The sequence below is a fragment of the Parus major genome, chromosome 6 (genome assembly GCF_001522545.3).
Source record: "Parus major isolate Abel chromosome 6, Parus_major1.1, whole genome shotgun sequence".
NCBI lineage: Eukaryota > Metazoa > Chordata > Aves > Passeriformes > Paridae > Parus > Parus major.
In genome coordinates, this window is record NC_031775.1 from 10,794,632 (window position 1) to 10,821,872 (window position 27,241).

The 27,241-nt window shown below is 39.4% G+C and overlaps 1 protein-coding gene across 2 annotated transcripts in view; it reads right to left on the reverse strand.

Moving 5' to 3' along the window:
• The window catches only part of VCL (vinculin), a 58,251-nt gene extending 38,755 nt beyond the window's left edge, over positions 1 to 19,496 (reverse strand). For both annotated transcript variants that reach the window (XM_015632844.1, XM_015632847.2), the window contains exon 1: positions 19,076 to 19,496. In XM_015632844.1, coding sequence (XP_015488330.1) covers positions 19,076 to 19,243 — 168 coding nt within the window. In that variant the 5' untranslated portion in view covers positions 19,244 to 19,496. The remainder of the gene's footprint in view (positions 1 to 19,075) is intronic.
• Between the last annotated feature and the right edge of the window lie 7,745 nt (positions 19,497 to 27,241).

Genomic DNA, 27,241 nt, shown 5'->3' on the forward strand with positions numbered 1-27,241 from the left:
ACGTGGGGGGGTATTTCAAGCTGAAGGTTACTTTAGCAATTGTTATTTTATATTTGCCATACAAAAAGCATTTCATCACTCAATCTAGAAAGGATAAGTCTCTTCTATAAAAGGATGGATTTAGGTTCAGTAATCAAAGAAGCATTATCAACTACTTGCAGGCAGATAGATATCTACCTTATATGTCTATAGGTGCATATATATATATATATATATGGACACTTTTTAGTATAGCTAGCAAAGTAGCTATATAGCTATCTTTAGTCTTCAAATGGAAATAACCTATAGGATAAGAGCCAACTTCTCTTCTGTTGTTTGGGAGGTTTCTGTGGAGATTTTTAACCTCAAAAAACTGTCCTAACTTCCAATGACATTTCCCTTCCAAGTCCACCCATATCCTCAGCACTGTATACCACAGAGAGGGACATGAGATTTCAAGCAGCTTCAGTGATGCCTCAATTAAAAAGGTCAATGACCTTTCTAATAAAAAGGACTTTAACCTTCTTTTAAGCACCATCAGAGAATGTACTCCTGAATCTGTTTAAATATAAAACCTAGTTGGTATAGCTGTTATTTAACCTTTCAAGTTGTTGCTCTTTACAATTAGAGCCAAGGTATAGGAACAGCACATAAAAAAAATTACTCCACATAACAAATATTTAATTGGAAAAGTCTCAAAACATGAAGACATTCATGAGTAAAAATATATGTCCTCAAAGAAGTTTAGTGGGTTTGCCCTGATAGCTTGGTGGTTAGATTTTGTTGCTTTGTTTCCTACTTAGTTTTCACAAGATCCTGTTTCTTCAGATTGAACTTCACATGGCCTAAGCAAGTTGTGGACACACAGGTAAGTTACAAGTTGTGTAACACAAGGTAAGAACTACCCTCTCTACAATCCAATATCAAGAAAATTAGGATTATTTTTTTTTTCCCTTGAAAATGTAGTATCTACACATTCCTTATTTCAGACAGGTAGCCTGTCCAGCTTCATGCTGGACATATAAAACAATCATCTGAGAAACACATTTTATTTCCAGCCAATAGTATACACATAAAAAAAATGACAGGATTCCTACTTGGGTTTTAGATATTTTTACCTCCTAAGATCATCCTTCTTTAACTTCCTGAGAAGTGACAGAGAGATAAAGAAGCTTCTGCTATTACACAGTGTTAGAGTGGCACTTACTCATGGTTCCATACTAACTGTCCTGACTAACACACTAAAATAATCATAATTTCAACACTGCACATTACAGAGTAAGGGGAGCTTCTCAAGCAAACATTACCATGGAAGTTTCCTAGTTACAGCTTCTACCCATCCCTATAAATTTCCTAACTCTTTGGGGATTAGAGACAAATCAATTGAATAAAGAGTGAGCTACTTTCCTTCTTGCTCCCTGCTCAAAAAAGCAGGGAACAAGAGATAGACAAGTCAAGAAATTTAAAGGAAATGGGACACACAGAAGTAGGAGGGCATATATAGCAGCTGAAAAACTTTCTAGGAATGTAACTAACTTGCCCCTGATTAGTAGAAAAAACAGTATGCTTTAAGCTTTCTGATGTGGAGAATTTTCTTAATGGAAAAGGCATAAAAGGCTTTTATCAGGTCTAATTTCTTCCTTATAAACAGTTTTTTGTCATGTCTGCTTCTACTGCAGGAAAGATAAGACAAGGTCCCTTTGCCCACCTTCTTGGACTGCTAGATGTGGCAAACAACAGCTGTTCAGTGAAAAGGAGAAATAATTTCATCTCCTGTAATTCCATAAGTTTCTTTAAACAGACAAACACCCAGTAATATGTAGCCCTTCTTACTTCTGCAGTTTGAAAGTAAAAACTGTGTGTATCATATAAAATAAAACACACCAAAATTAAGATGGGAGTCCAAAGTTTATTGTTTAAAGGTCATTTTATTTTATTTTATTTTTTTAAACAAAGATTCTTCTGAATTCCTCTGTTGAGAATACCAGTTTGACAATTTGCCAAATGCTGGAAGTGACATTTTCCTCACAGCTTATATGATTTCCCCTGTTAAAAGGGAAGATGACCTTAGAAGAATTAGTTGTTGCAATGTTCCAGAAGCTTAATTTAAAACATCTGTCATTTTAGCAAAGAGCCTAAAAATATTCCCTCATCATCATCCAGTAAACACAACAGCCTTGGCTGTTACCCCCATGTCTCCTCCAAGAAATAAGCTACAGTATGAGTTTTGCTTGACAAACCCAAGTGCCACACAAGTAATCTAGGTCCATATGCTATAAAAACAATTTTACCAGAGGAAAACTCATCAAAAATCCACTCCCTGGTTTAAGCATTCTTAATGTCTTGCAAGCTTTCAGGAAGGACTGTGACAATAGTAGAAGAATTAAGTCTCAAATCAAAAATTTCCTATTCACCATTTCAGTCCTACCAAGTTCCCTGCATCTTCCACACATCTTGCATTTTAAAATAAAACTTAGATCTCATGACTAGGAACAAAGAACCAAGTTGAGCTAAGCTGAAGTAAGTTGAAGTAAGCCAAAGTCACACCAAATTTATGATAACTCTTTGCTGTCATAGATGACATGTATTTCAGTCTGGACTGGAAAAACGCAATGTGGGCAGAAAGAACTAAATCTTCATAAAAAAAAATTTAATTCAGGTTCCATACTGAGAGGTTTTACTCATACATGACAACATAAGGAAAATGACTGAAATACATGGTATCCAGTTGTGACTCCTATACCTTTCAGAGTTCACTCCTTGAACAAGCCTATCCACTGAAGGCCTAGAAGGGAGGCCCTTTATCCCACATTCAGATTCAGACCAGTTTGTCTCTGTGGCTTCAGAAATGGCAAGGGCTCAGTAAGCACTTTATATTTGTTCAGTTTTCAATTTGTGAGACCAGTAATCAGAGCCTAATTACATGGAAAGTGTTTCAGAAGAAGCTCTGTCAGGAAAGAAAAGTAAAACAGGACTTGGTTGTTTGCCTTTGTTCTTGTCAGTCACAGTATTTTGATTGCAACCCACATTGGTTTACACTGTCAAGAAGATCCACTTGTTGGTATTCCAATTTCTTTCACTGAGCTCTTTTAGAAATACAGGTGTTGGAGTGAATGTTTATCATGCCCTAATCCTTAGCTGCCATAATCCATGTGATAAATCTGTCAAAACAGGATTCTGCACATCCCAGCACAGCAGCCTAGCATCAGACTTTGTCAGACACAAGTCAAACAGCTTTGGAGTACGTCATGAAATTCCTTTGTCTCATCTGAATTTACAAGTCACTCAAAAACTATCATATACAACCAGCTTCCAGTAAAGACAGGACTTTTGCAAACTGAACAGAAAAGTCAAACAATGTTGAAGTGTTTTTAGAAAAATCAAAATGAACAGGTTTACAGGTCACTCCTCGCAATCTCATCCTTCTCATTTAATACAAAAAAAAAAAAAAAAAAAAAACTGAATTTTAAGCTACAACTTTCTTTTAAAACACAAACTTTTGTTTTTCCTTCAAAGGCTCTCAGAAGCTTTTGACAAAGCAAATTTCCAATTTCTTTATCATTATACTCATCTTGCTTTGAATTATAAATAGGATTGATATGTCACTTGCAATTAGTGAGTTTACCATTGGTTTAAGAAGCTTTAGAGTTTTCTACTCTGTACGGGGGAATAGACCAATACAATTAGAGATGGAGAAAAGTCCAAAGGAACATGCAGCTAAAACATGCAGCTAAAAGTTCCTCCTGCTTTTAGTTTACACCAAATGAACAATGTACATATCCCACCAGTGAACCAGTCATGACTCTTGCCTGAAGCCACACACAATGCTAAAGAGACTGCTGAATCAGAGCCCATCCATTTGTCCTTTCAGCCAGCATGGAAGCTGTGTCCTGACTCCTGGTTTTCTCTTGACTGCCCTGGAGACTGCATTCCAGCCATAGCAGGGTACAATTCCAAAGTCATCTGGCAAGCAAATTAGAACACACCAGCCATCTGGTCCCCAACAGCAGCAAACTGACCTACCTGTCTGCACTGATGATTAAGAAAAAAATTTAACTGGCTTAAGGCTAAGGAAATCCTGCTGTCCACATAAAATACAGAACTACAAAATAAGAACCATATGGAAAACAGAAGGTAACATTTGGATACCAAAAGACTTCTTCATGCTGCTAGTAACTACTAACTCTGTTACCAATACAGAGCTGAGGCCTGGATGGTTTTGCTAGTTAGAGGATTAACTTAACAGAAGTAAACATATACTGATTATGTGAGATTTTTTACAGAACTATTATAATTTGGAAATTAGTTCTTTTATCAAAAGAAGAGTTTCTTTTTCCAAACCAGTACTTCAAGTTCAAATTACCTTAGAACATTATAACTCCAGTCAAATAACATAACTCATGTAAAGTTACATCTCTGACTGTTGGGCAATTACAAAACTCAACAGGAAAAATAAGAAACAGCAACTGTAGTCAATAAATGAGATTGAGAGCTGGAAACAGCTACCTTTACAAGAAAATCTAAAGACAACACCACATACCAAACAGCATGCAGGCTCCAAAAGCTCTTCCAGTTCATTTCCATGTACTTAGATGGTCAAGAGTGGTCAAGAGTTTCCATGCACCTCTTAACATAAATCCTGCTGTAGGTGTGTACACAAATTAGTACTGTACAAAAAGATTACATGATTTTGGAACTAAGTTTATTCAGATGCTTGTCTGAAAAACAAGAAACCAAACACCATGATTCTGCTGGCAGATTTACACCATCTTTGACAGTATGTTAGTATCTGCATGTTGCAGACTATTTTGGTATATGAGGATCTCTGTCCTGCCCCAGTAATTGAGATGTATCCTGTCCTTCCAGCAGTCCAGGTGTTAAGTAGAAACATCCAGAACATTTACTAATCTTGAGGTGTTTTGGACCTGTTGGCAATAGAGTAATACTAAGAAGTCACCATAGGAAGTATGCAGATCACATCAAATGGAAGGCAGATTTGGCTCCAGATACAGCAGGGCTGCCTACGAGAATCTGTGATTCTGATACAGATAAATATTGTACTGCAGCATCTCTAAACCAACCCAAGTTGTAGCTACACATAGATAATTGAGTCTACTCAGTCTGTTCTTTCCTTCTTCAGAAGGATAAACTTATTGTTACACAGATCACAACATAAATTAGTATTCCATTTATGCACATGTTGGCACAGATATTCAAGAAGCTTTAAAAAAGCAAAGACAAAATAATATGTTATCTATTACTTCTTGAGTAACTTTCAAATGTGGAACAGTAGTGCAATTTCTCTACTGTTCTGCATCTGAAATTTACTCAAGTAGTAACTGACCGTATCAGCTACAAGACAGATGTCCAGTATAAGTGCCTTAACTTAGCTTTGGCATTTAGTTAACTACAAAACCTGTTGTTACCATTTTGCACCATGAAAACACTGCTGATTTAACAGCTATTGCTCCCTAAATGAGGCATTTTAACATGCCACAACTGAAAATGTAGGATGGCTACCAGGCCCTGAATTTTAGGATCTTCCAGCTGCCATTCACTTGTACTGACTTCTGTCTACAAGATTGTTCAACACCGATTTTCCCTCTTCCACAGAAAGAGTGGCACCTCTTCCCTTATCAGCTCTATCCTAGAGCATCAGTGGTACCAGGTAGTATTTTTTTTCCCCTAAATTCATGGCAGGACTGACTCCCTGAAGGAAAACAAAATATGTAAGCAGAGAATGAAAAAAAACCACTCCTCTAGAATTCCTTTACTGATAAAGTAATATTTTTCAGTATGTTTTTAATATATTGAAAATATCTTCACATGATCACTAATATATGACTGAAGCAACAGAAATTCACAGCATTAAATCTTTTGGCATAAGCTCTACCACAGCAAATGTATCTTGACCAGCAAGACACATGCTACACAGTGTTTTATAGCAATTATCCACCTTCAGTAGCACACTGGACAATTTGTCTTCCATGAGTCTCACTTTACTTGACTAACAGCTAATTCTTGTATTCACTAAGTTCATGGTGTAAATCATCGCTCACATGTTAAATGCAATCTTTTAGTTAGCTACAACAGTATCTAGTTACATTAAAAAGAATTTAAATAGTTATGGTAGACTGTTTTCCAAGGGACAGTGCACATTGACAGCACCACTGAAAACGTGTGTCAGAAACTTGATATCATGCGATTATTTTTCAGCTTGATTTTGCTTTCAGTCCTCATGACCACTTATACTAGCCTTGCAAGAAATTTAGCAGGTAGAAGATGAGCCACTTATGTGTGGAGTCACCACAAAGAATTTGCAAAGTATTAAAAAGCAGCCACTCAGCAGAAAGACCTGATAGTGAATATTAAAAATCAAATAAAGTAGTGCCTGATGCAGCTTTAATTCCAAGTTAGAGACTCATTCAGCTATTAAAATTAATTTTTAAATCTAAGGCTTGCTACATGTTCATATAACAAACCACTATCACATAAAAAGCTTTAAAACCAATCACTTCCAATAGTATTTGCTATTTCTTTATTGATTCGTACTGAAAAACAATATACTTTGAAGAGACCATGGGTTTGGAGTTCTTGTAGTAAAAGCTTGTAAATTATGGCATAGAGGCAAACCTTACCAGTGTAGTCAAAGTCTTTAACTAAGGGACAACAACTAGTAAGAGCAGTGTATTCCATCTCCTAGTTGTCAGTGATTCTGTTGAGAATTTTTATTATTTAATTCATTCTGCAGACCTAATTTGTCTCTCAGAACAATTACTATTTTCCATATATCTAGAGTAGAATTTACTCTTAGCCACTTTTTCAGTCAGAATTTAGCTGTTAAACCTGTTTCCACCCAAATCACTGCTGAAGCCACCCTACTTCTAAATCAGTGTTTTGGACTAACATTAATGTACAATACATCCTTTTTTTTCTATGTTCACCCATTTAAAACATTACAAAAGCATCACTCCTACCCTTGCCATCCCCACTGGAAAGCCTAGCTCACATAATATTGAAATCTGTGGCAATTCTTTATACCAATGGATTTATTTGGGCCTGTTATTGTAGGCAGTGGATTCTGCACAAGCTTGACAGGATAGACAGACTTCATCAGTAGTAGCTTCATGTTAGAGCTATACTCAAGTCTCTTTTGAAACCATGAGGAAAAATTAGATAATATAAGCAAGCAACTTGAAGGTTACAGTCCAGTGCCACATAAATACATAGGCTAAGACTGCTTCTTTAGTTAAGTTCCCATGACTGGCAAAGGTGGTCAAAGCCTGGGTTCACATCTTGCATGCAAAGGGAATACACCTAGTTGCTGTTAGTTTAGAAATTGTAGAGAAGCAAAGCCTCTATAAACTGGTCTTAAGTATTTAAATTTAATATTTAATCAAAAAGAGAGAGATGAGAAAGTTCAGCTTCTTTAAAACAACAGCTTTTTTTCTTCTTCACTGCAATATGTTAGCATTTTAGAACTCCATCATGCCAGGCACTCTACAAATACACAATATCACCCATTTTACATACAACAGTAAAACGTAACTGCATCACATTACAAGAAGGTTGACAACTCAACTCCACAATAGGAAAAATATATTAAAAGGCCACCCATTTCTAACTGCTAAAATCCTCTTACAAGTTTAACACACATTAATGAAGAAGTCTTTAAATCCTGGTAAAATAAATATATTAGAGATGAAGCTTCTGTACTAGCTACAATAATGTAGTTAGAAAAAGAAACATCAGTACTGCTGCAAATCCAACTAAAAGCAACTCCTATAGCAGGAAGCTACACCTGTTCCCAACATTTTGTCCTATTTGAGGAAGGTGTTCAAAATTTAATAGCAACAGAATACAACAACTTTTCTGAACAATCATTATGCTATCTTAAACAGAAATGCAAGGGTTTGGGCCACCTAGCAAGCTAACAGCAAAATCTGTCTGGAGGAAGGAATTGCATTCAGTTGTGAGAGCAAATGCTAGATCCATCACACTTAAAAATGCCTTCAGATTATTACCTCCGTTGCCATATGGTAACCCAGTCAGTTTTAAATATGTTGGTGATGCTTATAATTGAAAAGCCACACACAGAGAAGTTTGCTGGTTGTGACAAAGAAAGTCCAAGATGACTATGTAAAAATCTGCTGCGACATTGCTTTGTGGTGTTAGTAACCACTTCAGGGTCACAGAGTATCTTTAGCATTTCACTACTCTGAGTAACTGGAGAACAGGCCAGATATTCCAACTGTATCCCCCCCTCCAAATTGCCAAAGCAATGAAGAAATTTACTTGTGCTTGACAGATAAAACACTTTCTATTCCATGGCTTTGAACTACAGTCATCACGGATGTCAAGCTGGGAAGAGGAGGGGAAAAAAAATAAAAGATCCACAGAAAGATACATTCCTGTCTTCCTGCTGCTTGGGCAGTGGGCTGGGCTCAGCTGGTCTGACAGCTCAAGTGCCAGTGGAATCTAGTCTGAGAGCTCTAAGGAATGCAGGTTTTGCCAGAGAAATTAAGAGAAATTAAAGAAATGCCATGCTATTTCTTTTATTTATTTTTTTTTACTCAGAAAAACAGAAGTCTAAGTGAACCCTACCTAAAATTTACTGAGGTTCCCACTCACCGTGCTTTGATTTTTTTCTGAGAAAAAGGGAGCATTTTATAGGTGTGGCAAAGATTCAAAAAGCACTTGCTACAGTTAAGCCAATGGTTTGGCAATTACTAGCCTTTCACAATCCATTTTTTGTCATTGTATCAGGGCAAGCTAAAAAACAAGTGACCTTTTTGCTACTATTCTGCAGTTCCAGAGAAACCCCATTTACTCATCTCTGTTATTCAGCACAACTATTGTGTTCCAAAAGCTGCAAAGACAGCTAGGCTCATGAAAGTGATTTTTACTGTAGTCCAAACACTTGTCAGTTTAATTTGTTAGCTCACCTAAAAACCTGTAAGGGTTATGCAGTCATTTGAAAAAGCAGTAACAGAACCCACTCAACACCTGGAAAAAAAAATTCTTATCAAGTGTAAAAACAGAAGCTTTTGAAGACTTAGCTGAAGGGCAAATAGACACCTGTATACACATTCAGAGGTTGAAATGTGAAGCGCCTTTTGTGATTTATCTTGACCAAAGTTACAAAAACCCCTATGTGCCTGTAAACAGGCACACCAAAACAAGTTAAACTTCCAGTAACTTCTATCTGGGTGCTTGATACAGCAATCTTTTTCTAGTGATAACTCTTTTGACATTCATTGCATCACACATTTCAGTATTAAAAACCTTCCTTAAGCAAGTACAATAATAGCTGTTAGCAACTTACAAGGTGTCCAGAGTTTGAATAGGAAGGTTGAGCATGCCAGCTTGCATACAATTAACACATTAATTTTTTCACTCAGTTATGTATTACTATATCCCATTTTGCACTGAAAAGCTTAGGCATTCATTGCCTAGGCAAAGACAGTAGTATATTCATCTATAATAATATAATTTGATCTAATCATAAGTTTATGGTCACCAGGAACCAAATACACCCAAAAATGCTCACAGCTCACAACATATCTGTGTCTCACATGTACTGACTATCAGTCTAGCTGAAGTCAGTTTCTGCTCCTTCTGGCAACTATTCATGTAAGTGAACAAAAAGCCTGTAAAAGAGGATAAAGTTCTATTAATGCTTCCTCTTGTCTAAAGCAGTTGCAATATGCAGCCTCTTCCAAATTCAGGGAAAGCTTGGAAGACAGGGGAAGAAGGAACTCAGCTGAAACAAGTTCTAGATGACAGCTTTTAACAGCTCCCCTGCTTGACAGGAAGAGTCAGACTTCTGAAACTGAAGAGCTGATACCCAGCAAATAACTGAAAGATGACAATGGGCAAATTGATATGGACTTTCCTGGCTTGGCCTTTAACAAGGTTCCCATTTTGATGGATCCATGCAAAAAGAAATGCTGAGAACATTCATTAGTTTGCCACTACACAATGAGGTATAAGGTAACAAGAGTGCCTCTCATCAGTTCAGGGGTGCACAACTCACCACCATTTCTCATACTGCTACTATGGCACTTCTGGATACTCATCTATGAGATTAAACACCACAGCTGTTTTCTTGCATACTTTTCAGCATTTAAGGAGGGGCAGACTTGTGTCTAGTTCATGCTAAGGTTCAGCTACTAAAATGAAGTTCAAATTGAATACCTTTGTATTTAACTATTCCCACAAATGGAAATTACATATTGAGCAATGAGACCAGAACAGCTGCAACACACCCAAATATTCTAAGCTGCATACACAACACTGAAACCTTCTTGAGCCATCACAAAAAAATTGGTTTAATATAAAAACCGCTTGCCTGTACTTTTCCTTTCATAGACTGTAAGCTCTAATTATCTTTCATAGATACAGACTGAGGATCCAAAGGCAGGAGGTGCTCTGCTATCAGAAAGAGGGAAGAATTGATTGGGAATGCCAATGACAGATGAGTGACCATTATACAGTAGAATTAAGAATCCTGAAAGGAAAAAAACTAGACAAATCAGAGCTTGAGCTTCAGAACCAACTTTAGCCTCTTCAGGGACCTAACAGGAGAAATCACATAAAATACAGCCCTAGAAAGAGAAATTCTGGAGAGCTGGTTGATTTTCAAGGATCACCTACTCCAAGCTGGCTCCTCCTGCCAAGCAGGAAGACAAGTGGCTGGAGGCCTGCCGGAATGAACAGTGCTCCTGCTGGGAGGAACAGAGACTTTAGCTGAGCATGCAGGGATGGGGTCCATCCCAAAGCACATCTAGAGCTGAACCTAGTGAGGGGCATGGAAGACAACAAAAAATGCTTGTGTAAATCCAGCAGCAAAATAAAGTCTAGGTAAAATGTGGGCCCATCATGGGATAGGTGTGGGTGTCTGACCACAACACAAAAAATCATGTACTCAAAGACTTATTTACGTCTGCCTTTTCTGTGAATATCTGCCTTCAGCAATCCCAGGTCCCCAGGACCCTGAAAGATCTTTCTTTGTGGAAAGAAGCTCAAGCTACATTTGCTATTCTGTGGGTGTAACCACTGATGTAAATGCAATGCAACATTATTACAATAGGTCTCTTCACAAGTATCCTGGGCCAACACCAACAGAAACGGCTTGTTTCTTTTCTCCATTCTTTACTGGAGAAACCCAGCATGAATCATCAGTTTCCTACCCTACTCATGAAGTCAGAATACTGAGAAACTGTTCCAACACATGTTTTCTCAGTGAGAGAACGGGTTAGATATCATCATCAACTAAGATCAACAAACTGACAGTTTCAGAAACTCTGGAAAGGCTTTGATAATTAAGAGGTTTTGGGTTTTCTTTCTTCTGTCCCCCTTCATTAATCACTATTGTAAGCCATTGTTCATTATTCATGTTGTAAACAGCTCTCCTGAAGCATCAGAACAATATTGACTTCTAAGTAAGAGATATGTTACAAAGTGAGATGTTCAGTATCTGTTGACATCTTTGGTTCAAGTCCCAGGATACGGGCAATACCTAGTACACTTTAATTATTAGGCAAAGTAAGTAAAGGAAAGGTTTGCCTCCTCTCTTGATTCTCTAGTCAGTCTTTCATATCCTCATAGATGCACTAGGACCTGATTTACTCCAGGGACAAACCAGACCTACTTTCAGGTATTATGCACATAGAGTCATGCCCCCATTCCCCACCCCTCCCAGTTCAGTTCTGAGCTGCTAGGATGCTAGGCTTGTGTTTGGAAGAGATACTTATTGATTAAATATCTGGAACTGAAAAGAAGATCCAACCTTCATTTGATCATTTCATCTCCCCAGGCAGCAAGTTACCTTGTATCCACAAAGGATCTTCTGAAGTGAAAATAGCAGCAATATTCATTCATCTGGTGTATTTCCATGGCTCAACACAAGCTGTTACTCTAGACTCCAATTACAGGACAATATTTAGAGTTCTCTCTCACCTCTTGTCATAAAAATTAAGGAAGAAATTATACAACTAAACATTACAATTAATGTAGTGGATAAACTTTTAGCAGTTATATAGTTACAAAAAAAGAAAAAAAAGACTTAACACTTAACTGTTAAAATTCAATTACAATACTCCCATGGCTGTGTTTAAATATAAATGTCAGGAAGGCTATCAATTTGCAGAAATTAAGAACTGAAGTTCTGTATCAAGAATTGCTTCTCAGCATATGACTGAGCAAGTGATAATATAATTTATGCCACTAAGAAAAAATATTACATTGCATTGTTTCTTAAGGTCTAGTTTGCCAGTCTAACTTGCTTTTCAGTGTATTAAATATCAAGCCAGTAAGACTTAGTATGACAATGCAGTCAGAAACAGGAGCTTAGGAGAAACACAAGTCTTCCATAGAGAAGGGATAAAAAGCTAGTCTTCACTGTATGCAAAGCTGCACTCAAGGCAAGAACTGACTATGATTTGCCTACTGTCTCCTTTGAAAAATCAACTGGCATCATTTCCAGTAACTAGCACTGAGACCACATTTGCTAACAAATATTTAAAACCACTGTTTGGATCCACCCCACACCCAATCCTCTCAGAGATTTGTTTCATCCAAATTTCAACTATATCACAAAGGGGACAATACTTGCAAGTTACTCTGTGCTCTGAAGGTACACATTTCTGAACCATGTTTAGTTTGGTTAATTTTTTATTAACCTCTAAAAGGAATTCCACATCTGCAGTCCAATATCACCATGTGGAGTAAAATATTTTCTGGTTTCAAAGTACAAAGCAAAACTACATCACTCTCTAAAGTTACAAGGTATCAGCAAGAATAAATTGCTAAAAACACCAATCCTTGTAACTCCTCCCACACTGGTATAATTGACTTATGCAGAAAAAAGCATTTAATAAGCTTTCCAAAGCAGGAGTGGTATTCACCAGATTCTTAGCATATGGAACTTTTTAGTCCAACTGCCACTTCAAGTCTATCCATGCCACAATAATAGTCTCAGTTTTTATGTCCAAAAAAGCAAGCTGCATATGATGAGATATTCACCATCTCTATGTACATTTAAAGGAAGAGAGAACAAAAGATTATTTTTAAAGCTGATGCAAGAGACTAGAATAAATTAAGTATTCAAACACAGTAACAGAACAAAGATTATTCCATTCAAATCAGAAAATAATTAATCACTCATGTAAAGATGATTCCTAGCAAATAAAAACAAGAAAGAAGTTTATGATGTGCTTTTGTTATTACAAAGTTGCTTTCTGTCTGATTAATCACTCTTCTACCAGCCCCTCCCATACACACACCCTAATGTGGTTTTCCACTTTCTTAGAGCATATGGCCACAGCTTCCACAATATGGTAAATGATCCCTGAAGAAATTGCTCTACACTGAAGAGGGATGCTCTAATTAGAAAAAAAAAGGAAATTTTTATTATTTGTAAAACACTAATCCGTTTTCTACTACTGATAAATAACACCTAGAAAGCTGTAGTGAAAAGACATTCTCTCATGAGATCTTCAGGCCTATTCTAGTGCTAGTTCACTTGTCACTAGTTTGAGCTCTGTAGGGTTCAGATGATCTGCTCTTTGGACCATTTCTTTCAGCTTCAAAATGGAATAATATAATAAACTGGAAATGGGAAGGCACAGATCTATACATATCCCATGACAAGTTACAAACATCAAGAAAAAATGCAAAAACCACAATCCCCTTGAGAGTCATCTTTTGTGCTATGCAGAAAATTCTACAAGGAAAAAAAGCTTATCTCTTTCCTTTCTTCTTCATCCTTTTACAAGATTTATAAACATATTGCATGCTAATTTTTCCCCTCAAAAAAGAGAAACACTAAGCTGCTCACAGCAGCTCAATTCTCTCTTTGAAAAGTGAGTTCCAGGCAAGTCAGCTATGCCTAAAGAAAAGTTAGGATGATCACAGTTTTCCCATCCACTCTCCTAAACAATCAGACCATTTCTCCTCATTCCAGGTGTTTATCCGTGTATTTGACTTTTGCTCATGGAATCATGACAAGGATTTCTAGGCATGCTGCATTCTTCACAAATTCATTTAAACAGGTGATTTCCAAGCTGGTGGTTTGCAGCCATCAGTAGGCAATTTACAGCCTGTCCAGAGAAGATGGACAGCCCTTTCCAAATGGCCCTACAACCCCAGGCCACTTCTCACCTGTCAGAGGCCCCTGGATACGCAGCCAGAACATGCCAGTGGCTTTAGGTGATTACTGCTTCTTCCTCCACTAAAATGAGATAAGACAGCTGCTATAGCTACACTAAATGCAACAATTCCACAGCTAACTTTTTTGTTTGGTTTTACATCTCTGCCAAAGTATTGGCATCACTTTCCATCTGTTTTAAGAGCTACCTAGGTAGTTTCAGTTGTGCCTAGATGGGGTGGGCCTCAGCTGGTGGTAGTTTAAAGAGACTGACCTCTTCAGGAAGTCACAAAAACCTTTGACACACATGACTTTGACCCAGTACTACAGGGTCTTGTTCCCATCAAGTACAATCTCCAGTCAAGCTTAATCTTATTCTAGACTTTTATTTACATTTTAAAATGGTACTTGGCCCAGACCTGTTTAAAGGAAGCATCTGATAAATCCTATGAGACAGAAGATTTATAATCTGAGAGACCCTTCCTGATGATTAGCCTAACCTAGCTAGTCACAGTGAGCACTGAGATACAGAAAGGTGTCAGTAGTATTTCATAAGCCTCCAAACCTCCATAAGTAAATAAAGCCGTATTTATATACAGCATCCAACAATAACACCCTCTTGAGAAATATGATCATCAGCAATTTAATAGAGAGTAAAGCAATTTTTTCCCATTAAAAAATAATGTACTAGAAACTGGATGCATATACACAGTTGTGAAACAGATTCACATATAAAAGGACAGATCAGAGGATGGAATGGCAAAAGTTGCATCATCAAATATATAAGCACTGTTTTCTCAGAGCAGATCTCTGTCCTGAAAGATCTCAGTCACCTCATTTGTCACCATTAGTGTCTTAAATCTTTCATTATGAACATTTCATAGGAGTATCACTTTGCTCAGATGCCCCAAAGCTCTATGAAAATGAAGTACATAAAAATAGCATAAGTCTCAAGCAATTGGACTCAGGTAAAGCAGGCCAGATCTTTCAGACCATTGTTGACCTGGTTCAACAGCCCAGACTCTGAAAAACCAACACTTCCTTGAACTGCTGAGCCTGCTCCAGTATTCCAAATTGTGTGTTTCCCAAGTGCCTTCCACTACCTTAATTTTCAAGCAGAGAATTACAACACAATCTGTCAAACTCAGCAGCTTCACCCATGGTATTGTTGGTATTTGGCAGAGGAACAGCAACATTGCTCTGAGGCAGCTCTGTCTGAAACAGCAGAGAGAAGTGACTGGAGTGGGCTATGCCTGTACTGACAGAACGCCGAAATCCATACAAGGCAGAGTTTACAACATCAGAGTAGAATTTGCTTTCTCTTTCTGGCACCAATATAACACTGGTCTAAACATAAATGCTTCTAAATCCACTACTGCAAAGTAGTAATTTTTTTTCTCCTCCATAAAATAAAACCACATATATAATGGGTGTGATTGGTTTACCATTTCTGCATCATCATCAGCCATCCTTGATAAAAATCTGTTTTTCAAACAGGCTAAAAGTCTGATGATTTTAAAAACAAAACAAAACCAACAATTAAGGGGAAAAAAAAACATGAAACAACTAGAAAATCACCACATGGTTCATTTCCTGCCTGGGAAGTTTGACTAGCTAAAACTCAATTTCATTTCACTCTCCTCTGAACTAATAGGCTATTTAGCAAGCTCAAAATTATTCCATACCTATTAGGTAGCCTTGACTATTACCAACCACCAGCACCACTTCTGTTGACTTGCAGCATCACATCTTTCAGCTAAAAGAAATAGCCAGTGCCAACTTTCCCATAAAAGGCACACATCCACTACAAATATAAGCCAACACAAACATTAAGATTTTCAGTTAAAAGGACCAATTTAGTACATTCATAGTCTTCTGGTATCTGAAGCTTCTCCCTCAAATTCCTGCTCCAGTCAAAGTTGATTTCCGTGCAAAAAAGGCTTCTGATGCTTACCTCCACATTATATTTTTGCACAGGCAACAAGGACTTTACCCCACTTACAAGTTAAGAAATTTCATCAAAATACTTCAAAACAATTTGAGAATTACTGTGCAAAAGCTATTCCCCAACAGAATAATCAAGACGCAGTGGAAGCAAACTGCCACATATTGCAAACAGAATACCAAGTCTTTCTTTGGAATTTTCTACAGGAATGATTAACCTGTAAAGATATAGTTATTTCATTAACTTCAGCACTGACTTGGACTGTCTCCTTTCCAGGATTACTTTACGATTAGATTCTGACAAGAAAGTATCTCTGTGATAAGTCTACTTGAGTGTGCAAACTCTACATTAAAAAAGTCATGCAATTTAAGATGTCTCCAGGCAAACCTTAAAATATAGCACAACCATTAATGACAGCAAATACAGAAATGCATGCTGAAGGAAAAGTTCTCTTATAGAGGTCTCTAGACAGGGTACTTAGGAGGAGAACCCCCTTTTGACTCATCTAATTGTCCCAATATAAGACTCTCATATCTATCAACCTCTGTTCCATCTTGAATAGTGTATTGTGCTAACTCCATCTCAGGAATGTTCAAGTTACTGCACATAGGTTCTTCCTTATAGACATATAGTCATCTCCTAGCCCATTTTCACCCACAGTACATCTTTTAGGCCTCCCACAAGAATGGGTCTCAAAACTTCAAACACTGCTACCAGCAATTACAGACATAACAGCTAAATCAATTTAAAATTGCATTTTCCAAACTGCAGAATCCTTACTATAGGCTAGGCAGCTGGAGAGCACTGCTGCTGTATATGAAAATTTATCTCTAAAAAGCTCCCTGCTCCTCAGTACTTTTCTTAATGTACTTTGTGATACTACACTGAGAACCCTGAGCAGGCAGCAAGCAACACAACGAGCCAGCAGCTGCATTATTGTCTTGGTTGCACTGACAACTCCATCTTTGCTGTCACCTGGGAAGCCACCAGAAGGCTCGTAATTCAAGAACCTGTCTGTACAAATTCTTCTGCTCCTGTGAAACTGCTCTTTCATAAATCACCTTTACACTTCAGAGTGATGCACCGAAAACAGAGCTCCAGATAGGAAACAGAACTTTAATTCTGCCTTTTTCTAACATAGACAAAGCTGTATTTTAACAGATCAGGGCATTTTCCTGGTAACTACCACCACAGATTACACCACTTCTATTTGCTCTTTGTGAATAAACACAGAAAAAATCATTCAATAATCTTTCCTTTTATCTAACTAGCAGGCAAAAATAGAAAATCAGAGGCTTCCAAAACAGTCTAAAATGAAGGAAGAGCTAGCTTTAGCAAGCTGCAGAAGGAAACTAATTCTGTTTCTGTATTTCTCTAGTAAATGAGACTTTATCAGATCAAGTTGCTTTTGACAGAAAGGTGGCGTGGGAAAAAATAGTCACACAACCCAAGTGTTACAGGGTTAGCTCAGAGAAGCAAAGCATTATTCCAATGTCTTCCTTTCAAGGAAAAGTATTTCATACACACAGGCTTCACACCCTTACAGCCAAACACCTAGTACATCAGTGAATTGCTGGAGAATAATTGTTCTACATAAAAAGATGAGTGCCTGCTTTAGTCAGCAAGAAGCTGAAGTATTCTAGACAGTCTGTAATATTGATAGTCATGGCGACCAAGAGATATACTTACACTATAGTAAACTGCAAATCCTCAAAGTGGCAAGTTATTCTAGCAGCAGTACTACAGGCCAAAACGTGATAAACACATCACATACATTAGTCATCTTGACAGCTTCTTATGCCCACAAGCCTCATGATTTCAGTGCAGGAAAACATTGGTTAACAGTGACACAGTATTTTAACTTTCATAGCTATTCATTTTAAGGCTAAGTTTACTGGCAAGGGGTATTTCTTGCCAGGAATTACTTCAGAATTTTACAGGACTCAAAATGAGCAAGCAACATGTGATGTTCAAAAATGAACTCAGTATCTGTAAACAAGCTTAACGAAGGTGTAAGGTAAGTATTACCAGGTAATTCTCAGCGCAGTAGAAAGGTAGGCAATGCCACAGTGCTTTCTGTATCAGAGAAAATATTTCTGCCTTGCAACAGTTAGTTATTCTTTTGTTGCTTATAAAAGAGCTAATACGACTGAAACATTTCAAATGTATTAGTCACTTGCACTTCTCATACTGCAGCGTCCATACTACGAGTACTCAGATCTTAAAGAGACAAACTGTATAACTGCTTTCAAGAAGTCGAGAGAATCTGGCCAAATTTTCGTCACCTTTAGCTTCCCACAAGCAAACAGTAACTCATAGTCGAAGCTATGTAACAATTTACAGCTCCAGACTTTGCCTGGAAGCTACGGGTCTGTCCCGCCTCAACTGATACTGACAAGGAACGGCCAGCCTTTACCAATTTAAAGATGAAACCCAAATGCCTGAGAGGTTTGGGCTTTGTTATTGGTTGGGTTTGGGATTTTTAGGATAGGCTCACGCCAAGTAAGTATTTTGCCTTTTATAGTGCATACACTTAAAATAGGAGTTTCCTAGGCAGCAAAGAACCACACAGCGTATCAGAGCCATCTGTGAAGCGTTTCGGGCGGGTATGAACAGCACCAATTACAGCGCTTTACTGCACTTTAATGTGATGCCGCTCCTCAGGTGGGCAAAGGCTTCTTCGCTCCGAAACGGCGAGCAACTCGCTGTTGGGACAACTCACTGCTCCGCAGCACGGCTCTGCCGGCTCATTCGCCGGCCGGGGCAGGAACAGACGAAGGCGGCTTCCAAGAGGGAGCCGCAGAGGTCCAGACAGCCTTCCAACTTAACCCTTCCCGGGCCCCGCCACCGCGCCCAGCCGGTCCTCACGGGGCGGGGGCCGGGACACCTGTCCGCGACAGCCCGGGGCGGGCGGGCGCCGCCGGACTCCCAAGTTGGCCGCGGTGGCCAAAGTCGCTCCCAGGAGAAGGCGCGGAGGAGGCGGGCCGGCCGCCGCTACTCACCCGCACCAGGTTGCTGACAGCGGCCTGCACGGCCGACACGGGGGCGGTGAGGTCCGGGATGGCCTTTCCGTCCACCTCCCCCTCCTCATGCATGATGACCAGGTGGGAGATCTGCTGGGCCACCGGCTCCAGGATGCTCTCGATGGTGCGCGTGTGGAAGACGGGCATGGCGGCGGCGGGGTGGGGGGGGCCGGGGCCCAAACTCAGCACAAACTCCTGGCAAACTCTGTCCCTGCGGGCTGGCGCCCCACAGAGAAAGCCGCGGCCTCCGCGCAAAGAGGAAAAGGAGGAAGAATAGGAAACCAAACGACCGCTCCGAGCTCCCCTCGCCCCGGAGCGGAGTGCGGCACACGGAGAAGCGGCTGCCGGCTCAGGCTCGCGGAGGCGGGACTCGAACTCGCTGCCCTCCTGCCTCCCGCTGGCAGCACCCACCCCGCACTGGCGCCGCTCCTCAGCCAGGCGGCGGCTTTTCAAGCGCCACAAGCCGCCCCTCCCGCGTCTCCCTCCCTCAGCCGCCTCGCCCAATGGCCGAGCCGGGGCCGCCGCTCCCAGTGGCGCAACGCCGCGTCCATCAACATTCCAGAGCCTCCTTCCCCCTCCGCCCCCCGCCTTTCCCGCACCACCCGCCTTCCCAACCAAGCTTGGTTGCGCGGGCGCTGGTTTCCCAGAGTCGAGATGACGTCAGGCATTCTGGTGTCCATATAAGGAGACGATTAATGCCGGGGTGCCGGGATAGCGGGGGGTGAGGGCGGCGGGATTCCTGCGCCACGCCCGGCGCAAGTTCGCTGCGTTGGGCTGAGGCGGAGCGTGACCGTGTGGGGCTGCCCATCGCTGTGACGGAGGTGGTCCTCCTAGCCGGACCCGCTGTCCCCAGGCGCTGCTTGGGGCGCACCGTTTCGTGCGGGGCGTGCGTTCTCCCGGCAGCCGGCCCTGCGCGGCCCGCCCTGGGCGCGGCCCCGAACGCTTCCGCCCACAGTGAGGAAAAGTGGCGAGAGGCTGCGGGCGCCGCTTCCCGCCCGCGCTTCGCCTCAGGTGGGGCGGGCTGTCCCTGCCCTCCCGCTCCCCGCGTGCCGCCCCTCAGGTGCTGAGGGGACACGGCGGGACAACGCTGAGGCGGCAGCGGCCCTGCGGGGCGGCACGTACGGGGAGACTGTACCTCGGCTTGAGTCTTATCACTATGACTGGTGGTAACAGCGGGAGTTTGTTTAAATACACTTAGGTGAGCGGCGTGGTGTCGGGAGAAGAATTAAAAACCGTAGTCAGAGAGGAAGATAAATCCCCATTTTCCCGTAGCGCCGGTGTGGGAGCGGGGCTGCCAGTCCCAGCGCTCGTCGGGGTGGGCCCGTGCGAGCGCTGCCCGTCCTCCGGGGATCCCCGGGCGCCGTGCCCTGTGGCAATAGCAGCACTCGTGGTAATAAAATAAAACGTGAGTAAGGAGTTACGCTCTGCGCTTCTTTCTTTGATAAACGAGCACGGGTTCAGATTTGGAAAATTATTGCTGGCTTGTAGGTGTTTTTATCCTTGTGCTGCTATTTTAAGCTATAAATCAATGTCCCTGTCAGACTAGGTTGTACTCTGAAGTGTTCCAGAGCAAACAATATGTTTTCTGTGCAGTGTTTGAACACAGCCACTCCTACCAGCAGACACAGGGACATACAGAAAGAGCCATTAAATCAGTAAGGCTGGTGTGAGCTCAAGGATCTCTTTGTAACTTGTACCAGCGTTGTCGGGGTTGCAGCTACAGGGACAGTTACGAGTTGTAGGCCTAAAAAGCTATGAAAAATAGTCTGCGTGCAAGGTTAAGAAATCTTAGCAACACTTTTAGCTCAGAAGTTTTTTTGTTTTAGTTTGTTTACTGTTCTCTCTTAGTATAATGGAAATCATATTTCTCTGTGTGTATTTATTGGATCTTCAGTGGTAGTAGTGATAATACTAACTTCTAGATTGTGCAATCCCACTTGGTTTGGAAAGAGGTGTATCTGTAGGCTCAGTAACAGATAATCAAATTATGCTATTGGCATGCAAAACATAATTATAGTATCAGTCTTTCAGCAGTAATGAGTGCTTTAAGTTACTTGAACTGTGCACTGTAAGAGTAGCTTACGTTGTTTGCTGTTGGCTGTATAGCAGGTACCATTTTTAGCATATACATACCTAGCAGTACCTCTTTCACATACTGTAGATCAGTAATAATGAGAATAGCTAAAAATCCTTCTAGACAGCAGTGTGCAGGAGCTGGGAATTACAAAAAGCAATTAGTGTGTGTCAAATAATCTGCTCAATTCTGTTTTATGGAAGACTGAAAACTTAATAAACCCTACACATTTAGTCATTTGTCAGACTCACACAAAAGCAAAGCTCTTTGATTAAAAATACGTGCTTTAGATTTTAGGATTGCTTGTACTGACTTATGGCTGAAATATGCATGTGACTTTCAGGGAAAGGTGTTATCTGATCACTATAAAAGGCTGATCTGGTGGGCCAGATGCAGTTACTACAGGCAACTTAAAATACAGAACGAGTGGAAATTTTTGGTGGCCTCCTGACACTTTTCCTGCCTACAGGACCAAAATCTGTACTTGTATTTGGGATGTGTTGGTATTAAGAGTTCGTTTCACTACTTCACTTATATTGGTGTAATTTTTGCCCATACAAAATTTAAATTTTATTCTTTGCATTATGTGACTCTACTGCATGCCCATCACTGAAATTTGCTCCATGCTGTTGGTGTGGCTGCCTAATTTTTGAAGTGACATCCAGCAAAATTCTATGCAATTAACAGCAATGTATGTAACAGTGCTTTTCTGGTTTGCTTTTTTTTTTCCTTTTAAAGTATTAAGTTTACAGAGTTCTCTTTTTCCTTTGCAGTATTCACAGCTGTCACACTGATGTCATATGAGTAACAGCTTTGAGGCAGGTACTTTTTTCAAGAAGTTCAGAGTTTCTTACTGTGGTTTTGCTTCCTCAGGTTCTGCATTAATCATTAATTCATCAGGTGCTAGAAGATGGTTTGAAAGTAATAGTTTGAAAGTGATAGATTTGATACTTTCTGTTTATAAAGCCCAGGATGGAAATATGTGATTTCTTTTGTCTTCTTCCAACATGGTATTGCATATCAAACAAAACAAACAAAGGGATGCAAGATCTCCTTTCCACACACTCAAATTGTTAGTGTTATTAAGTAGCATCTATTATTAGTATGACGGTGGAGATCAGCATCTCAAATAAGTTAATGTGCTTAGAATGAAAGGATTATCTTTTAAGGATTCTTTCCATGTCTCTTAGTATTTCATACAAACTCAGGTGAGTCTGGTTAAACTCATTTCTGGAGAGGACCTGATGTCAGGAGCATCTTCTGCTTACAGAAATCTTCATTGTCTTTAGGGGTATAATATCTCTCTGACCCAAATGATCAAATAAATTCTCCTTTTTTCACAAGTCTTTTTACAAAGGAAAGAAATTCTCTCTACTTCCACTGAGGTAAGTGCGATGCACGAATACAGAAGCAATAGGCTTCGGTGGAAAAAGGAAGGACACTGGGCACTTATAAAAAGCGTAGCTGCAATGCAGCCTCAGCCACAGTGTTTTTTGGAGAGTTCTGTGCTCCCATGCTCAGGGTACATGACAGTACAGCTTCAAGTGGCAGGAACAGTGGAACTGAGATATTTGCAAAGAGCTTCATGAACCTGCAGTTGTCTGTAATTATAAGGTATTTTGCTAGTATTACTACTTTATTGAAAGTGAACGTGTCTGATTAGCTTGAAACACAAGCCTCCATTTTACAGTAATTATTTTCAGTATTAGGTACCACAGTAGAGGAGAATTATGCTTTCTAGGCAAATACACTTGGTTGCAATTAATCACTTTTACCTGGAATCATGTGATCTTGTTCCTTTACTGCACCAGCTTCTAACTTTTCTGAGTAAAATCTAATTAGCTACCTGAGGAAGTTTACATAAATGCTATATTTATATATTGCATAAACTGGAAGGTATAAATGTCTCACTCCTATGAAGATTCAAGCATATGTTGAAACTCAAGGTTTAGAGTCTCTTTTATCAGCTTCTGGAGAATTGGAGGCTACTGTTGATCAGTGGACATTCTGCATTCCCTCTTATCAAGCATTAACTTTGGGTAATCTAAAGTGTAAGGAATGGATGATTGAATTCTAGGTAAAAAGGTTTTTTTTCTTTCTGTGGTAATGTGCGCCTTAAATATAAATTCTAAATTTGTCATGAGTTTGTTTAGAATGGTATTACTATGCTGATAGCTCTAGTGTGTAGGTGACTGGCACAGGAGGAATAAATTTCATGCCTAATAAATTACAGCCTTAGAGAAAGAAAGAGCAGATTACTAAGGTGTTTGACAGTGTAACCACCACAATGACCTGTCAATGTGCCTTGTCTTCAGATGACTTTTGCCATGAAACCAGGTTAGGTTCTTTTTACTTCTGCATCTTGGCTGGCTGTGTTCTAGGAACTGCAATGACACCAACACTTCAGAATTTTTATACACTGACTCATCATCAGTCACTATCTGAGCTAGATGGGAGCAGCCTATTACAACTGGAAAATTTACATCACAGTTGTCATCCAGCCCCTGAATACAAACTTTGTTTCATTGCGCAACACGACTTGGTTCTTAGTTGCCCTTCTATAGCTGTGTTCTGTTGCTGTGCAGACATAGTGGGGCTTAGGTCAGCAGAGAAGGCTGCTACCAATTCCCTGTCTCTTGCAAGTGGTTTCTTGCTAGAAATTCCGCTGGGAAACCTAGAGTGCAAATGTAATTAATTTTTTTCATCTCCTCAGTTACTGTGTCAACTGCACTGAACCCAAAACTTTTTTAAACTACACTGCATTCTGAAATTACTTACTGTGGAGAAAGTATCACAACAACTAACAACAAAATTCAAGGAATGTTTTTTAAAACGTGAAACATGTAGAAAAGAAAGGTAAGCATAATAAATATATATTTTTTGTGTATTTAATCTAGAAATTGCTAACTAGGGATGAAGTTCAAAAAAACATTTTCAACTTCTAAAAAAATTGCAGGTAAAAATTTATTATCGTGTACATGCAAAGCATGTTTGATAGTGTATGTGCACTTAAAATTATACAGTCTATTCACAGTAAATGCAAACAAAAAAGCCTTTCTACTTGTGTGCTAACAATACTATTATCCTAAAGTAGATTTTGGTGTTTCATAGAGCAACAGGTGCTTTTCAGGATCTTGACTCATATACTGGTTCAGAGCTTCTCAATATGATTGACTACCTGGTAAACAATCCAAATGCTTTATTTACAGTAGGTAATCATTTTAATAGTCTAAACATTCACTTTGCAAATAGGAATTTTGGCTAATATTTATGGTCATTTCTACACATGAACACAAGGAAATTGAGGCAAATAAACTGAAGATGTCAAATGTGTTTAAGTTAATAATATTAAACCTCATGTCAATGTTGTAATTTGGCTTTATTTGGCTTTTTTTTAATCATGGAGCCCTTGCTGCTCCATGGTTCCTTTCCAATAACATGCTTTGTGAGAACAGAAAGACTCTTATCATCAAGCAGTTTACAGAGCTGCTACATCTACCAGCAACTAATGTGGCAACTAACTTCTTATATGGTATTGGTGTATTTCCTTAAAAAGAAAAGGCTGTTTCAAATTATTCCTGTTGGTCAATTTAAGCTTCCCATTTTACTTTGCACAGAAATGGTCAGATATCTCAGGTGAGCTGCCTACAATAAGTTCCCATATTTTTTATCTGACTTGCAAGAACACATTTTCATAATCAGTCCTTGATTAAGAATTTTTGCATGCAGGTATGTTCAGTTTAATTGCAAGGACCTCTGTATCCAAACCAGCCAACAAGATGATCTAAGAAATTTTTCTAAATCTAAAATATTTTTCTGGGGACAGGGGTACATGTTCATCAGTACCTCTGCAGGCTTTTTTCCTAACTTCTAATATTAGGTGTTTTTATGTATCCACTCCTTTCCCAGTGGTTCCTTATACTGGATTTGATTTACTCAAGTATTAAAGTATGTGTGTGCTGGGAAGTACAAGTTTAGTCTGAAATTTTAAGTGTTCTGCTGGTTTGGAGTCTCACAAGTTATTTACTTCCCTGCTGCAGGATTTACAGTCTCAGGGGAGTTTGCAATTCTGAATATGTTCAAATTCAGCACGAAGTCAAAGCCTTTAGACTGGCCAAGGCTTCTTGAAAAGCCACTGGCTGAAATTAAGAAGTACTCTATGGAGTAATAATGAACTCTTTCTATATGTGGCTTGACATGATTGGTTTCTCACTGCATAATTGTAGAGATCTTTAACATTTTCATAGATTCTTTATGGCTTACATAATTATCTGATTTAGTGTGAAAGCTTAAGATTTGTAGCCGTATATTAGTAGGTATAGGAGTTTTCTGACATCAGCAAGTACTAAATGGCCAAATTAGACTTCAAAGAGAAAGCACTTGATTTCTGTATCAATTTATAAACTCCCACCATATACAGTGGAGATATAAATCCACAGAATAAATACACTTCTTTGACATACTTTTCAGTTTCTTATCCTTGTTGTATTCAGTAATACGTCTTGACTAAAACTCTTCAAGTGTCTCAGAGGAGCTTCAAGTAATTACAACAGAGAAAGACAATTAACCTAATGCAAGAATACTTCCTTTTTCCTGCCCCCAAATCCTGAACTTGCAGTTATTTTCATATAATTGGACCCTGTAGTTGCGGAAAATTCAGTAGGACTCATTGAAAGATTGCTTTTGTGCTTTTTTTTGTTCTCTGTTCCACATAAAATGCAGTGGCATTACAAAAAGGACAGTGTGTATTCAACACTGGCAGTCATGATTTTAAGGATCATTAGGATTGTAGTGAGTGTTTTATCCTGCTGTAAAGCGAAGAATCCAGAATGACATCGATTCATGATACCTTACTGGGCCTGAAAAATCTGTTCTCATTCATGTTATGTCCATAAGTTTTGTTTTAGAATCTCTTCAGTATACCAAAAACATGATTGTCTTTATGGCTATATTCCTAGCTATTAAAAACCAAACTGTGAATCTCTTATCCATAGGGAAGATCCCTGTGCTTTGCCTTGTTTTCCTGTAGGTGTCAAGTGTTAGTGGCATTTTGCCCTATTACAAGGTGACATTGCCATGTCAGTATTCAGAGGTAGGAATGAAAAGTTCATAAATCCTGTCCTACAGGAGCTTGGCTATAAATTATTAGTTCTGTTAAAATTTTTCAAAATAATTCCTATTTAAGGCATTATATGCAATACAAGATCATGTATTCAGTGTACTTTAAAAAGGCAACAGTTGATTATTAAAAATCTTAACATTTTTTGAAATTAGGAGCTGTTTGGGTTCTGCTGTCTTGAAGCTGCTGGAGGATGATAAGCAAAAATTATGGGCTATTAAGTTTGCTGCAAATGCCCTAAAAAATGCCAGGGGTGAAATGAAATTTCTGTTTTGGCTTTGGGCTCTGTGTATAGAAAAATGTACCTGATGCCAGACAACAATATTTTCCATGTGAGTTCTCCACTGTATCAAGATTGCCAACTGTATGGTAAAGTGTGTGCAAACTGTTGCTGAAAGAGGGGCTATAGCCTCAGCAATGTCCCGCTGGGCAAAGCACGCTGTGCTTGTGAAATGTTGCCTCCTGAGAAAACTTTCTGCCTTCATCACAGTTCCCCTTGCAAAGCAGTTAACCAAGCCTAGACTCACATTTTTCCCTCATACTGTATTTGATTTACATCAGCTGAAGGAAATGGTAATGTGCAACAGTGACTCTGGAATTTAAACAGAAACCCACAAGGGATCTCCATGCTGAAGGCCAACTTCCAAATATGGGAGAAGAGAAGCAGCCGTAGTAGCCTGGGAAGACATCCTCAGCACAGCAAGGGACAAAATAGTTGGAAGTATATGAGCTTTTTGGAATTTGTTCAGAAAGGTAACTGTTGTCATGTTTTACACAGAGTGATGGAATGAAATACAAATACTGTGATTGCAGAAAGAAGTATGGTTTATGTTAACTGTCTAGGGCCTGAACAACAGAAGTGCAGCTATTTTTTTCAGTTTTATTTTTAAGTATGTTATAGTGCACTTACTCCAGATCCAAATGTGTATCTAAACTCTGCCAGTATCAATCT